We start from the raw sequence: 13669 nt of genomic DNA, 5'->3' as shown, positions 1-13669 counted from the left end.
GGAGAATGACATGGAAGCAGGCCCCTCTGAAACAGAAGGCTCAGTGTCAATTGACAGCTGATTTAGAGCAGACTCTGTGTTGAGTCAAGAAGACAGAGGGGGGGCGGCTGGGAAGGTGGCTCAGTGGTAGAGTGCTTGCCTTGCATGCATGAGGCCCTGGGTTCGATTCCACATAAGCAAAAAGAAAAAAGCCAGAAGTGGCGCTGTGGCTCAAGTGGTAGAGCGCTAGCCTTGAGCTGAAGAGCTGAGGGACAGTGCCCAGGCCCAGAGTTCAGGCCCCACAACCGGACCCAAAAAAAAAAAAAAAAGAAGAAGAAGACAGAGGGATATACACTGCACTTTGTGAATCCCAAACCCTCCACACTTTAGAATTGAGGAAAGAGCTGAGTGCTACTGGCTCATGCCTATATTTCTAGTGAGTTTGGATGCTGAGATCTGAAGAATATGAATGATACAAACTCAAACAGGAAAGACCTTGACACTTTTTTTTTTGCAAGTCCTGGAGCTTGAACCCAGGGCCTGAGCACTGTCCCTGAGCTTCTTTTACTCAAGGTTTGTACTCTGTCACTTGAGCCACAGCACTACTTCTGGCTTTTGCTATGAATGTGGTACTGAGAAATCGAACTCGGGGCTTGATGCATGCATGCTAGGCAAGCACTCTACCACTCTACCACTAAGCCACCTTCCCAGACCAAGACCTTGACACTCTTATCTCCAATAAACCAGAAAAAAAAACAATAACAACAACTGGCAGTTGAGTGGTTGCTCAGGTGGTAGAGTAGTCACCTTGAGCACAAAATGCTCAGAGACATTTCCCAGGCTCTGAGTTCAAGCACTAGAAGTAGCACGCGTGCGTGCGCGCACACACACACACACACACACACACGAGTAAAGGTGAGAAGTAGAATTCCAGAGGCTTCTGGAAAGAGACAAACAGCACTGCCACTCTGAATCCAGCAGAAGTTCATGGCACCTTCAGAGAATCTGAGGACAATGATACTTGGTCACATGACTATACTCAGGAACTACTATACAATGATTTTGGACTCTAATTTCAGGTACCTGAAATCCTACCTTTCAGGTGGTGCTGTAATGGCTGTATCTTTGATACTGGATGGGGAGAAATGACACTCAATTGTGTCAGTGGAACCCACTGCTTATTTGGTTTCTTACAAGGTCAATTTATTCATATGTAAATATGTATATACAATATCATTACTAATAAAATTTCACCTAATATGTCTTGTAAGTCCACATTTTCCTGTCTCAGTAGTGCTTGTCTTTTATCAAATCATTCCTTGGCTCAGACCTGTAATCCTAGCTACACGAGAGGCTGAAACCTGAGGATTGAGGTTCATAGCAAGCTCATGCAGGGAAGTTCATGAAAACCTTATTTCAGAAATAATTATTCAGGGGGCTGGGAATGTGACTCAGTGGTAGAGCGCTTGCCTTGCATGCATGAGGCCCTGGGTTCGATTCCTCAACACCACATAAGCAAAAAGTAAAAAGCCAGAAGTGGCACTGTGGGTCAAGTGGTAGAGCGCTAGCCTTGAGCTGAAGAGCTGAGGGACAGCGCCCAGGCCCAGAGTTCAGGCCCCCCCCAAAAAAAAAAGAATTATTCAGAGCTGGGAAGGTGGCTCAGTGGTAGAGCGCTTGCCTTGCATGCTTGAGGCTCTGGGTTCAATTCCTCAGCACCACATAAGCAAAAAGAAAAAGCCGGAAGTGGCGCTGTGGCTCAAGTGGTAGAGCGCTAGCCTTGAGCTGAGGAGCTGAGGGACAGAGCCCAGGCCCAGAGTTCGGGGCCCATGACCAGACCCAAAAAAAAAATTATTATTCAAAATTAACCTACTCCAACATAGCTTGAAGTGGAGCTGTGGCTTAAGTGGTAGAATGCAAAAATCTACTCAGGGCTGGGCCCCTGTGGCTCAGGCCTGTAATCCTAGCTATTCAGGAGGCAAAGATCTGAGGGTTGAGATTCAAAGCCAGCTCAGGAAGGAAAGTCTGTGAGACTTTTTTTTTTTTGGTCATGGGGCTTTAACTCTGGGACTGAGCACTGTTCCTCAGTTCTTCAGCTCAAGGCTAGCGCTCTACCACTTGACCCACAGTGCCACTTCCAGCTTTTTCTGTTTATGTGGTACTGAGAAATCGAACCCAGGGCTTCATGCATGCAAGGCAAGCACTCTACCACTGAGCCACCTTCCCAGCCCTGTGAGACTCATCTCCAATTAATCACAGAAAAAGTTGGAAGTAGCACTGTGGCTAAAGTAGTAGAGTGCCCTGAGCAAATGGAGCTCAGAGACAGTGCCCAGGCCCACAATTTAAGGCCCAGGACTGGCCCAGGGCTCTGAGTTGAAGTGCCAGGTAAAGCATAAAACAAAAAATCATTTCAGCTTACGGAGGATTCATAGCATCATAGGAAGACCTTGGCAGTATCTAGAGATTATTCAAAATCCACCACTCAAGTGAGACCGCGCCCACTGAGTCACTCTGTGCATATTCATCAAGGCAGGTGGCTCTGAATCCTATAAACTTGTGTGTGTGGATTTCTGATTGGAGCTTACTTCCTCTCTTCATTAAGTTCACCTGAGTCCCCACAGTTCAAAATACTGCTAAGTTCATATGGAAGCTTCTCCTACATTTGATGTGTGACTCCATCAGAACTCAATGATTCTGAAACATATCAAATTGAACCTTAGTCCCAATTCAACAGATCCTTCAATTGCCTTTGAAGGCCTGCACTGAGAGTTTGAACACACGAGGTGAGTCTAAATCTTTTTTATTTTTTGCCAGACCTGGGGCTTGAACTCAGGAACTGGGCACTGCCCCTGAGCTTCATTTGCTTAAGGCTAGCACTCTACCACTTGAGCCGCAGCGCCATTTCTGGCTTTTTCTGTGTATGTAGTGCTGAGAAATCGAACCTAGGACTTCATGCATGCTAGTCAAGCACTCTACCACTAAGCCACATTCCCAGCCCACAAAGGTGATTCTAAAAGGAAGCCAGCTAGGCTGGAGAATGAAATGGTGTGCTAAAGTCAGAAGTCACTCACAGGCCATCTCTACTGTCTACCTTAGGATGATTGCTGATCACGGTGTTCTGAGAATCTTGATGGCATGGTGGAGAGCCCCTTCTTTTCTTCTTTTCTTCTTTTTTTTTTTCTGTCATGGGGCTTGAACTCTGGGCCCTGGGCACTGTCCCTGAGCTCTTCAGCTCAAGGTTAGTGCTCTACCACTTGAGCCACAGTGCCACTTCCAGTTTTCTGAGCGGTTTATTGGAAATAAGATTCTCACAGACTTCTCCTGCCTTGCTGGCTTTGAACTGTGACCCTCAGATCTTGGCCTCCTGAGTAACTAGGATTACAAGTATGAGCCACCAGCACCCAGCCAAGTGAAAGCCCCTTCTTAATAACACCTGGAGTTAGCCATCCTTAGCATACCTTCAGCACTATGGCAAAAGGAGGCAAGAAGCCTCCTTAGAGGCCACTTAGAGGCCATAAGCAACAGTATATGCAGCAACCAAGGCTGCAGAAGTCACTGCTGCCCTCCCACATTTAGGAGCGGTGCTTCAACTGGGTTCCTGGTTTGCCTACCCTCCCAGGTAATTGTCTACCCTTCATTACCAGCACATGTTGAAGCAATTCATGCCACTGTGGATGTGTCTGGGCCAAAGTTCAAGAAGTCCCTTCTCATCTCAACCCACTGGTCCGTGTGGGGCTTGAGGATCAGATATACATCTGTATATTTGTATATACAGATGTATATACTGTAGCTCTGCAGCCTCCCATTTCTGCTGCAAACGAACAATTCTAGAATCTGGCCCAATTTATGCATAGAGCTGGTGGTATAATTTGAAACAGGCTATAAAAAGAAAGGACACAGTTGTGTGCCTTTATGCTCAACTTGCAGTAGAAATAGTAAAAAGAACTCAAAAGTCAATTCAACATACCCAAAAAAATTGGAGCAGGACCTGTTAGTACACGCTTGTAATTCCATCACTTCAGATACAAAAAAAAAGGGGGGGGGAAGATTACAAGTTTGAAGCCACCCTGGGCTACATAAAGAGTCCCTGATCAGGGCTGGGAAGGTGGCTCAGTGGTAGAGCGCTTGCCTTGCATGCCTGAGGCCTTGGGTTCGATTCCTCAGCACCACGTAAGAAGAAAGCCAGAAGTGGCGCTGTGGCTCAAGTGGTAGAGCGCTAGCCTTGAGCTGAAGAGCTGAGGGACAGCGCCCCGGCCCAGAGTTCAGGCCCCATGACCGGACCAAAAAAAAAAAGAAAAAAGTCAGAGAGGAATAGGAACAACTCAGTAGAAACTGCAACAGGGTAAAGCCAGACAGTTACTAGAAGAGGAAATGGAAGTAGCCAATAAAATCTATGAGGCTCTGGTTTACTGCTCTATTTACTGGAGTTTTTACATCACATCACAGGGGACCAAATATCATTTATGGAATAAGCACCCTAACTCCACAAGGCCTGCTTTCTGCATTGGTCCTACCCCCAGCCCACTCACCTTGCCCACTCTAAAATAAGCCACACCCTTTCCATCTTGGACCCTCTGAAAGCTAGGCTCCACCTTCTCCCTGGCTCCGCCCCCTGAGGCCCTGCCACGCCCCCTCATCTCTACCTGCAAGCCTCTGTCTCTGCAGACAAGTCCCTAGCCATGCCTCAGCACGTGCTACTGTGCGTTTTAAGCCAGTTGGTACCAGCTAACGTCAATTCCACGTCACGTGCTTCTTCTCTGGGTCCCCCTGAACCCAGGGTGCAGAGATGGAGGTGGAGGTGCCCCCTTAAAGATCCTCGAAGCCAAGGACCAAGCTAGAGGACTGTGAAGGACCTGGTGTCTACCAAAACAACTCTCCTGGTCCTGGGATGCCCAGAACTCCGCATCACTGCTGCTTGGGAAACGCTCGGGCTTCAGGTTCAGGGGGGAGATGGAGCAAACGTGGTACAAACTTCTGAGCCTCTGAAAATCTCTTCCAAAGTCATTTCATCTCCCACCAAGTGGTTCTTCTTGCCTAGGTCCCTTGCTGTTGTCCCACCCTCCCTCACCCCAGCCCCACAGGACCACAGCTTTCTCCGAGCCAGGCCTGTCACCAGGAGACACCAATGAGTCATAACTCTAACTGGGCTCTGGTTGCTCATCCCTGTAATCCTAGCTACTCAGGAGGCTGAGATGTGATGAACACCATTCAAAGCCAGCCTGAGGATACAAGTCACTGATATTCTTTTTTTTGTGGGGGGGTCTGGTCGTGGGGCCTGAACTCTGGGCCTGGGCGCTGTCCCTCAGCTCTTCAGCTCAAGGCTAATGCTCTACAGCTTGAGCCGCAGCGCCACTTCCTTTTTATTCTGCTTATGTGGTGCTGAGGAATCGAACCCAGGGCCTCATGCATACAAGGCAAGCGCTCTACCACTGAGCCACCTTCCTAGCCCCAGGTCCCTGATATTCTTATCTCTAATTAACCAGCAAAAATCTGGAAGTAGATCTGTGGCTCATGTGGTAAAGCTCCAACCTTGAGGGAAAAAAAAGTGATGGTAAAGTGCCCAGACCCTGAATTCAAGCCCTAGTACCTGCACAAAAATAAGTAAATTACCTTCAGTACTTGGTGCTGGGAGAGGCTCAAGGTTCAGCAGATGAACAAGATAGAGAAATAAAGGGCTGGGAAGGTGGCTCAGTGGTAGAGTGCTTGCCTTGCATGCACTCTGGGTTCAATTCCTCAGCACCACATAAGCAGAAAAAGCCGGAAGTGACGCTGTAGCTCAGTGGTAGAGCACTAGCCTTGAGCTGAAGAACTGAGGGACAGCGCCCAGGCCCAGAGTTCAGACCCCACAACCGACCAAAAAAATAAAAAATAAAGAAGGTGATCAGAGCCAAGGGATAAAACCACCTCACAACACCAACTGGGCACACTAGTGAATGGGATTGTGGACTCTGGGTTTGACAGTGTCGCAGAGAGGATGCATATCTGATGGTTAGATCTTCAGAGCTCAGGGGGGTGGACTGCAAATGGACACGGAAAGTGATATTTAATTTTCTTTATTGCACTGCTAGGGATAAAAGCACAGGGATTTGCCCATGCATCCAGCAAAAGCAAGGGCCACAAGTATGACCTTGACCTTGTGCCTCTCTTCCCCAACAGTGCACCAATATGGACACCACTGCCTTCTATGAGAAGGAAGACGACAAGGACACAGGTGCCTTCCTGGATCGAGACACACAGTGGGTGGGTGGGAGAGAGAGAGAGAGAGAGAGAGAGAGAGGCAGGCCAACCATTGGGTACCACTCACCTGCCTGTGCAGCAAGCCTTGCAGAGTCCTGGTGGTTACAAACCCCCATCACTGAATGATAGACTCCAGATAGGAAATGAGGCTGCCATGCTGGGCATGTGAGGCCTCAAATGTCTGGGTTGCCATTGCCAGCCCTCAGTTTACCCTGTCTGTTAAACAAATGGGTGTTGATGGGTTTCCCAGTGTCTGATTCTGAGTCAAAGTGGCTCAAGAGGAAGAGGTGGAGCTAACCCTGGGATCCAAATGTGCCAGCACCTCTTAAGCACAGTGCAGGGAACACATCACCTGCCCATCCCCAACATCCCCTTACTCCTTGATTGTTAAGAACTCAACAAAGCCAAGCACTGGGGGCTCAGAAGGAGATCTCAGGAGGCTGAGATCTGAAGGTCAGGATGAAGCTAGCCCAGGCAGGAAAATCCATGAGACTCTTATCTCCAATTTATCACCAAAAAAAAAAAAAGAAGTGGAGTTGGGAAGGTAGCTCAGTAGTAGAGTGCTCGCCTAGCATGCATGAAGCCTTGAGATCGATTCTTCAGTACCACGTACACAGAAAAAGCCAGAAGTGGCGCTGTGGCTCAAGTGGTAGAACACTAGCCTTGAGCAAAAGCAGCTCAGGGACAGCGCCCAGGCCCAGAGTTCAAGCCCCAGGACTGGCAAAAAAAAAAAAAAATTGGAAGTGGAGCTGTGGCTCAAGAGGTAGAGTGCTAGTGCTTGCCTTGCATGCCTGAGGCCCTGGGTTCGATTCCTTAGCACCACATAAGCAAAAAGAAAAAAGCCAGAAGTGGCATTGTGGCTCAAGTGGTAGAGCACTATCCTTGAGCTGAAGAGCTGAGGGACAGCGCCCAAGCCCAGAGTTCAGGCCCTACGACCGGACCAAAAAAAAAAAGAGAGAGGTAGAGTGCTAGACTTGAGCAAAACAATCTGAGGCATTTCCTAAGCCCTGAGTTCAAGCCCCAGGACTGTCACTAAAAAAAAAAAAAAAAAAGGAGCTGTCCAACATCACCTGCAGTGAATTGGGCATCCCCAGCCCCAAGGTCTTGTTAGGGGTCCATCTGTCCTCTGTACCCCAGTAGTGCTCAGCTCTCCTCTTGCTACAGCATTCACCTGGGAGGTGAGGGCCAATAACCACGCCTTCCACGCCACATCCACCGAGAAGCGCTTCCTGTGCTGGAGGAAGAAGAAGTACAATGTAAGTAGCCTGGCCATCTCCCTAGCAAAAGGGCTTCTGGGCCTCATCCCCACTTCTGCTTTCCTTCTCTGGCCCACCACCACCACAGTGCTGTCAGGACCCATTGTAGGAGCCTTTTTTTTTTTAATGCTCCCTGAGTTCTGGCTGTTCTAGACATCCCCTTAACACTTTCATTGTAACCACAATGTCACTATTTTGGTCTCATTTTTCTTACCAAATGCACTTTTAGTTAGAAGGCAGCAACACTGGCTCACACCGGTAATCCTAGCTACTCAGGGGGCTGACACCTGAGGATCCAGATTCAAAGCCAGTCCAGGCAGATAAATTTGTGAAACTCTCATCTCCAGTTAACCAGTGAAAAGCCAGAGTGATGGCATGGCTCAAATGGTAGATTGGTAGCCTTGAGCAAAAAAGGCTAAAAAAGAGTGATACAGTGACTTAATATAGAGCCTTAATATTGCAGCTTGTCAATCTTCTATCATCTCCTGTGTGGTTCTTGCTCTGGGAAATACTGGTGGCAATGCTCAATGACTTTCCACTCAGCCCAAGTTCAATTAATGCCAGCTCAAGGCTTTGCATGCAGCAGGCCCCTGCTCAGTGCATTCAGCAGGTGCTCCGTAAACACTGGCTCAGTGGCTGTTTCATTAATGCCAGCTGTGGCTTCTCTGGTGGGGCTGGGGCCAGGAGGACTGGCACCAGGGCATCCTGAACCTAAGCAGCACCCCACCGGGTTGGCTGGTGGCTCTCCTTCCAGACCAACAAGATCTGCACAGCCAAGTACAACGTCTTCACCTTCCTGCCGCTGAACCTGTATGAGCAGTTCCATCGAGCCTCCAACATCTACTTCCTCATTATCATCATCCTGCAGGTAGGGCAGGAGCAGGGACACCTTTGGAAAGTCTTCTAGAGCCACCTTTGTCTATATAATGAACTGTTAGTACTGGGCTCCCAAACCACATGACTGGGTGCCTGCCACCTTGGTCCCTGGTGCACAGGAGATGCTCCGGATATGAGGACAGCCATGGGGGCTTGGGCTAAGGGGAGGCAGCCCCTCCCCACAGGGACAGTCTTGGCCACACGATCTCCACGGCCCATGCCCATGTGACCGTCATCAGACTGGGGAGACCAGAGATCCTCAGGACCTGCCAGGCCATTTCTAGACATCTGGGTGGTAGAGGTCAGCGTGGTTTGGATGTCAGAGCCCTCCTCCTTCTCCCAGTGGGAACCTTGTGCCAGGGCCCCTTGCCATTTCTGTCCTGGGGAAAGTGATCCATTCTGCTCTCAATCCTGAGCTGTTAAGCATGGATGGAGCGCCTCCTGTATGCAGGCCCTAGGCGGGGCATGGGGTCCAACAGACCAGCAGGAGACTAGGGAACCAGCGGGGTCTGGAAAGAGCCTGTGTGGTCTTAGGTGGCTCTTAGAGGGAGTGATGGAAACTCAGACCTGAAGAATGGCCGGAAAGAGGGAGAGGGAGAGGGTAAGGAAGCAGTGTAGACAAGCAGGGTACCGGGTGACTAGTGGATCTCATTGTACAGAGCATTCCCGAGATCTCCACGCTGCCCTGGTTCACCCTCTTTGCCCCACTGGTCTGTCTCCTCTTCATCCGGGCCATTCGAGATCTAGTGGATGACATCGTAAGTAGGCTCAGGGGACATGAGATCAAGGGTGTGTCCCAGAGCTCTGGTCCCAGCCTGGCAGGAGAGGCTGGCTCTGCGAGGCCATGAGTTGGCAGTGGGCCACATATCAGCCCTGGCAGCTGTGGTGGGCTGTGCCATCTTTGTCCTGCAGCCATGGTGGGCAGGGGCCCTCTGCCCATCACCTATCCGTGCCAGTGGCCATATTTCTCTCTGCTGTCCTTATTCTGCAGCCAGAATGGGCAGGGGGCCTCTGGCCTTGTTGGCCACGTGGTTTTTAGTGGCCACTGGGCATGGCTGACTCTCTTGAGGGGAGAGGCAGGGCCTTCCTTCTTCCTACCCCTAGGAGTCAGCTTGGAGCCTTCATCCAGGTTCCCTGGACGGTGGTAAGTGGCATCCACGGGCCAGGGAGGCCCGGGGTCAGCAGGGGTGGCTGGTCTGAAGCTGGTCAGTTACCTGGCCAGGATGACAGCAGAGGGAGAGAGGACAGGGCCACCTCTCTAATTCCACTCTATTGGCCCAGGGACGGCACAGAAGTGACCGTGCCATCAACAACAGGCCTTGCCAGATCTTGAGAAGGAAGAGGTGAGACTAGAGACAGCCTGGGGGGGGGGGGAGGAACATGCTAGAGAATGAGTGCTGGGCAGAGGTGCCAGCAGGATGGCCAGCACCTGCCCATGTTCCTAACTCTGACCCAGGACTGCATTTATTAGGCACATGATGTCTATCAAGACACTGGGTTGAACACAAAGAGGCCAAGGACCTGATTCCACCTGTGTGTGTGTGTGTGTGTGTGTTGGTGTGGCCATCCTGGTGCTTGAACTCAGGGCCTAGATCCTCTCCCTTAGCCTTTTTTGCTCAAGGCTGGCTCTCTACTACTTGAGCCACACCTCCACTTGTGGCTTTTTTATGGCTAAATGGCAATAAGAGGCTCATGGACTTTCCTGTCAGGGCTGGCTTCTAACCATGATCCTCAGTCTCAGCCTCCTGAGTAGCTAGGGTTACAGGTGTAAGTTCATCCAAAGGAGACAATGGGGAAAGGGTGGCTGGAACTTGGACAGGAGAACTCCAAAAGTCACTCAGCAGAGAGATGTGGACCCTGCAGAGGGAAAAGGAAGTTAGAAAAGACTAACTGGGGAAGCAGCTACTGAGCTAGGCAGGGCCTCGCGGTAACCCCCTGCTCATTCTCCATGGGGTTGGGTATCCTGGCGGGGGTGGGGGGGAGGTCTTCACACTCCTGCCCTCGCAGGTTCAAGTGGAAGAAGTGGGAGGACATCTGCGTGGGGGATGTGGTGTGCCTCAAGAAGGACAGCATCGTCCCAGTAAGTCCTTACTGAGCCCTGCGGATCCCGGGAGAGACTCCCCTCCCTGTCTTCCATGCCCACTACAATAGTGTCTCCTCCCTGCCTGATCCAGGCCGACCTGCTCTTGCTGGTAAGCACGGAGCCCAGCAGCTTGTGTTACGTGGAAACAGCTGACATCGATGGGTAAGCTGAGGCACCTGTCTTGTCTAGAATATGAGGCATGAGGCTGCGTCCGCCAGAGGCTCCAGTCTCCTGTCATGAGCACTTTGTGGGGAAAAGTCCATGAGTCACAGAGTAGGGGAACACGATCAAGCAGAGAAGCCAGGCGCCAGTGGCTCACTCCTGTAAATCCCAGCTACTCAGGAGGCTGAGAGCTGAGGATCAAGATTCAAAGCCAACTGGGGCAGGAAAGTCAGTGAGACTCTTATCTCCAATAAACTACCAAACAACTGGAAGTGCAGGTATGGCTCAAGGGGTAGAGTTCAAACCTTGAGCAAAAAATCTAAAGGACGCCGGGCAATGGTGGCTCACGCCTGTAATCCTAGCTACTCAGGAGGCTGAGATCTGAGGATCGCGGTTCAAAGCCAGCCTGGGCAGGAAAGACCGTGAGACTCCTATCTCCAATAAACCACCAGAAAACCGAAAGTGGCGCTGTAGCTCAGGAGGTAGAGCGCTCGCCTTGAGCTGAAGAGCTGAGGGACAGCGCCCAGGCCCAGAGTTCAAGCCCCACGACCGACAAAAAAAAAAAAAAAATCTAAAGGACAATGCCCAGGCCCTGAGTTCAAGCCCCAGTCCCAACACGTGCGTGCGCATGCAAGCACACACACACACACACACACACACACACACACACACAAATTAACCAGGGCTTCATCTATGACCACTATTTTTTTATCACTTTCTGCCCCTTTTCTGCCTCCTTTTGTCACCAGGGAGACTAATTTGAAGTTCAAACAGGCTCTGACAGTCACCCACCAGGAACTGACCAGCTCCAAAAATATAGAGTCCTTCCAGGGTGAGTGGGAGCGGGAAAGGAAGTCCTGGGCACACATCTGGCTCCATTTGCCCCTCGTGGTTTCCATGATGCTTCAGAGGTGTGAATTCCCACCCCACACATCTGTAGTTTCTTATTTTCCACCCTGAAACATTTCATGAGTGTGATGTGGATGCAGTTAGCATTTGCTATAGCTTATTGCAAATGCTAGTTGCGCACGCTGTCTCTCTCTCTCTCTCTCTCTCTCTCTCTCTCTCTTAACTTGAATTCAGGGCCTGGGCACTATCTCTTAGCACTCTTAGCATTTTCCTCTCAAAGCTAGCTATCCAAGACCCTCACCAAGACTAAACCATCACCAAATGCAGCCCTAGTGTTGCTTGTACCCAGAACCCAATTGCTCAAACAGGAGAGAGGCTGCAAACACCTGGTGGCAGTCTGTCAGGATGTTTGATGGCCACAGCATCCAATAGGTGTAGTTGCTGTGTGAGGCTCTCTTGAAGGGCCCTCCCTTCTTACCTTCGTTCCTCACATTTTCACAAAGCTTCCACTGTATGCCATGTGCTGAGGCTCACAGGTATTAATGATGCTGTCACACAAACATAACCAGCCACATCTGAGGATGGGAACACAAAGGAGGGGGTAACAGAGCAGGACAGATCTGTTTGGAAGATCAGGATGTGTACAAAGACCCTGAGGTCACATAAACAATTTGGAGTATTGCAGGGGAGGCCAAGTGGTGGGGTGGAGATGCCACTGGGGCAAATTTAAGGTACTGAGGGACCAGAGCAGGATCAGACCTGGAAGGTGGCACCCTCGCTGCTACCTCCACCTGCCATGGAAGCGAACCATGGGAGCCGGGTCTATCAGCAGCCGTGCCATGGCTGCTGACTCCCAGGTGACCGCAGGCACTGTGCTGTGTGAGGAGCCCAACAGCCGGATGCATCACTTTGTGGGAAGCCTGGAATTGAACAAGAAGACATATTCGCTGGACATCAGCAACATGCTCCTGCGGGGCTATAAGATCCGCAATGTGGAAGCCTGCTATGGCCTGGTCATTTATGCCGGTACAGCTGCGCCAGCCCCTGAGCCCATGCCTGCTGGGTGGGGGTGGGCAAGGGGAGAACACAGAAGTCATCCAAAGCTAAGCATGGCCATCATGAACCTCTTGAGAGACATGGGCTCCTGTGGCTTGGGGTCTTTGGGCTCCAGGTTCTAAGGAAATGGCCATGCTGAGTCAATACCTTTGTGATGATTGTGAAGATGGAGTGCACTTCCTGTGCTTTAGCTTGTCATCTTTCCACTTTCTAGGGGCCCAGGTCAGAAAATAGAAAGTTCAGTGGATGGGTGGATGGGCAAATGGATAGATGACTGGATGTTTTGATGGGTTGGTGAATGGTTGAATAGGTAGATGGAAGGGTGGATGGATGGATTTGTGACTACTAGGTGAGTAGGTGAGTGAATAGGTGGATGGGAGGGTAGGTGGATAGAGGAATGGGTGAATGGGTAGTGGGTGGAAAGATGGATGGATGGATGGATGGGATGGTTAGTTAAATGGCTAGGTTATGGAATGGTGGGTGAATGGATGGTTCAGTGGATGGTGGATGGATGTATATAGGTGGATGGGTGGGTAGATGAGTGGGTAGATATGTGGAATGGACGGGTGGATATGGTATGATGGTTGGATAAATGAGCTGATGAGTAAGGGTATGTAGGAGATAGGTGGGTAAATGTGAAGACTAGGTGGGTGGGTTGGTGGGTGGAGTGACAGATAGATGCCAATCTACAGGTGTTGACACAAAGATCATGAAGAACTGTGGTAAAATCCATTTGAAAAGGACCAAGGTCGACCTCTTCATGAACAAGCTGGTGGCCATGGTGAGCAGCCAACCAGAGGCCTTGCAGCTATTGGAGAGCCACTTAGCTGGGGCAGGGGTGGTCTCCACTACTGCAAGAAACCCAAACTGTCCCCTTCCTCAGTAAGCTAATCATTGGTGCTGGTCTTGAGGCCAGAATCTTTGCTTAATTTTTTTAATTTTTATAAGCTGGAGCACTGTGGCTCAAGCCTATAATCCTACTTGGGAGACTGAAATGGGAAGTTGGATGGGTAGACAGACAGATGGGTGGATGGATGGATAGATGGATAAATAAATGAATGACTAGATGGATGAATGGAAGGGTGGGTAGATGGATGCATGCCTGCATGGATAAATAGATGGATGGGTGGATGGATGGATGGATGGATGGATGGATGGATGGATGGATGGATGG

The 13669-nt window shown here is 50.2% G+C and overlaps 1 protein-coding gene across 1 annotated transcript in view; it reads left to right on the top strand.

Moving 5' to 3' along the window:
• Window positions 1-6141: 6141 nt before the first annotated feature.
• Window positions 6142-13669, top strand: part of LOC105987070 (phospholipid-transporting ATPase IK-like) — a 23983-nt gene continuing 16455 nt past the window's right edge. Inside the window, exons 1-10 of the mRNA XM_013018227.1 lie at window positions 6142-6220; window positions 7378-7469; window positions 8224-8337; window positions 9005-9103; window positions 9627-9688; window positions 10353-10425; window positions 10520-10590; window positions 11340-11422; window positions 12307-12465; window positions 13188-13276. Of these exons, the coding sequence (XP_012873681.1) occupies window positions 6142-6220; window positions 7378-7469; window positions 8224-8337; window positions 9005-9103; window positions 9627-9688; window positions 10353-10425; window positions 10520-10590; window positions 11340-11422; window positions 12307-12465; window positions 13188-13276 (921 nt within the window). The remainder of the gene's footprint in view (window positions 6221-7377; window positions 7470-8223; window positions 8338-9004; window positions 9104-9626; window positions 9689-10352; window positions 10426-10519; window positions 10591-11339; window positions 11423-12306; window positions 12466-13187; window positions 13277-13669) is intronic.

This window comes from Dipodomys ordii, unplaced genomic scaffold (genome assembly GCF_000151885.1).
Source record: "Dipodomys ordii isolate 6190 unplaced genomic scaffold, Dord_2.0 Scaffold39, whole genome shotgun sequence".
Classification (NCBI taxonomy): Eukaryota; Metazoa; Chordata; class Mammalia; order Rodentia; family Heteromyidae; genus Dipodomys; species Dipodomys ordii.
Note: the sequence above shows the minus strand (reverse complement) of the source record. Positions and strands in the feature narration are given on the sequence as shown.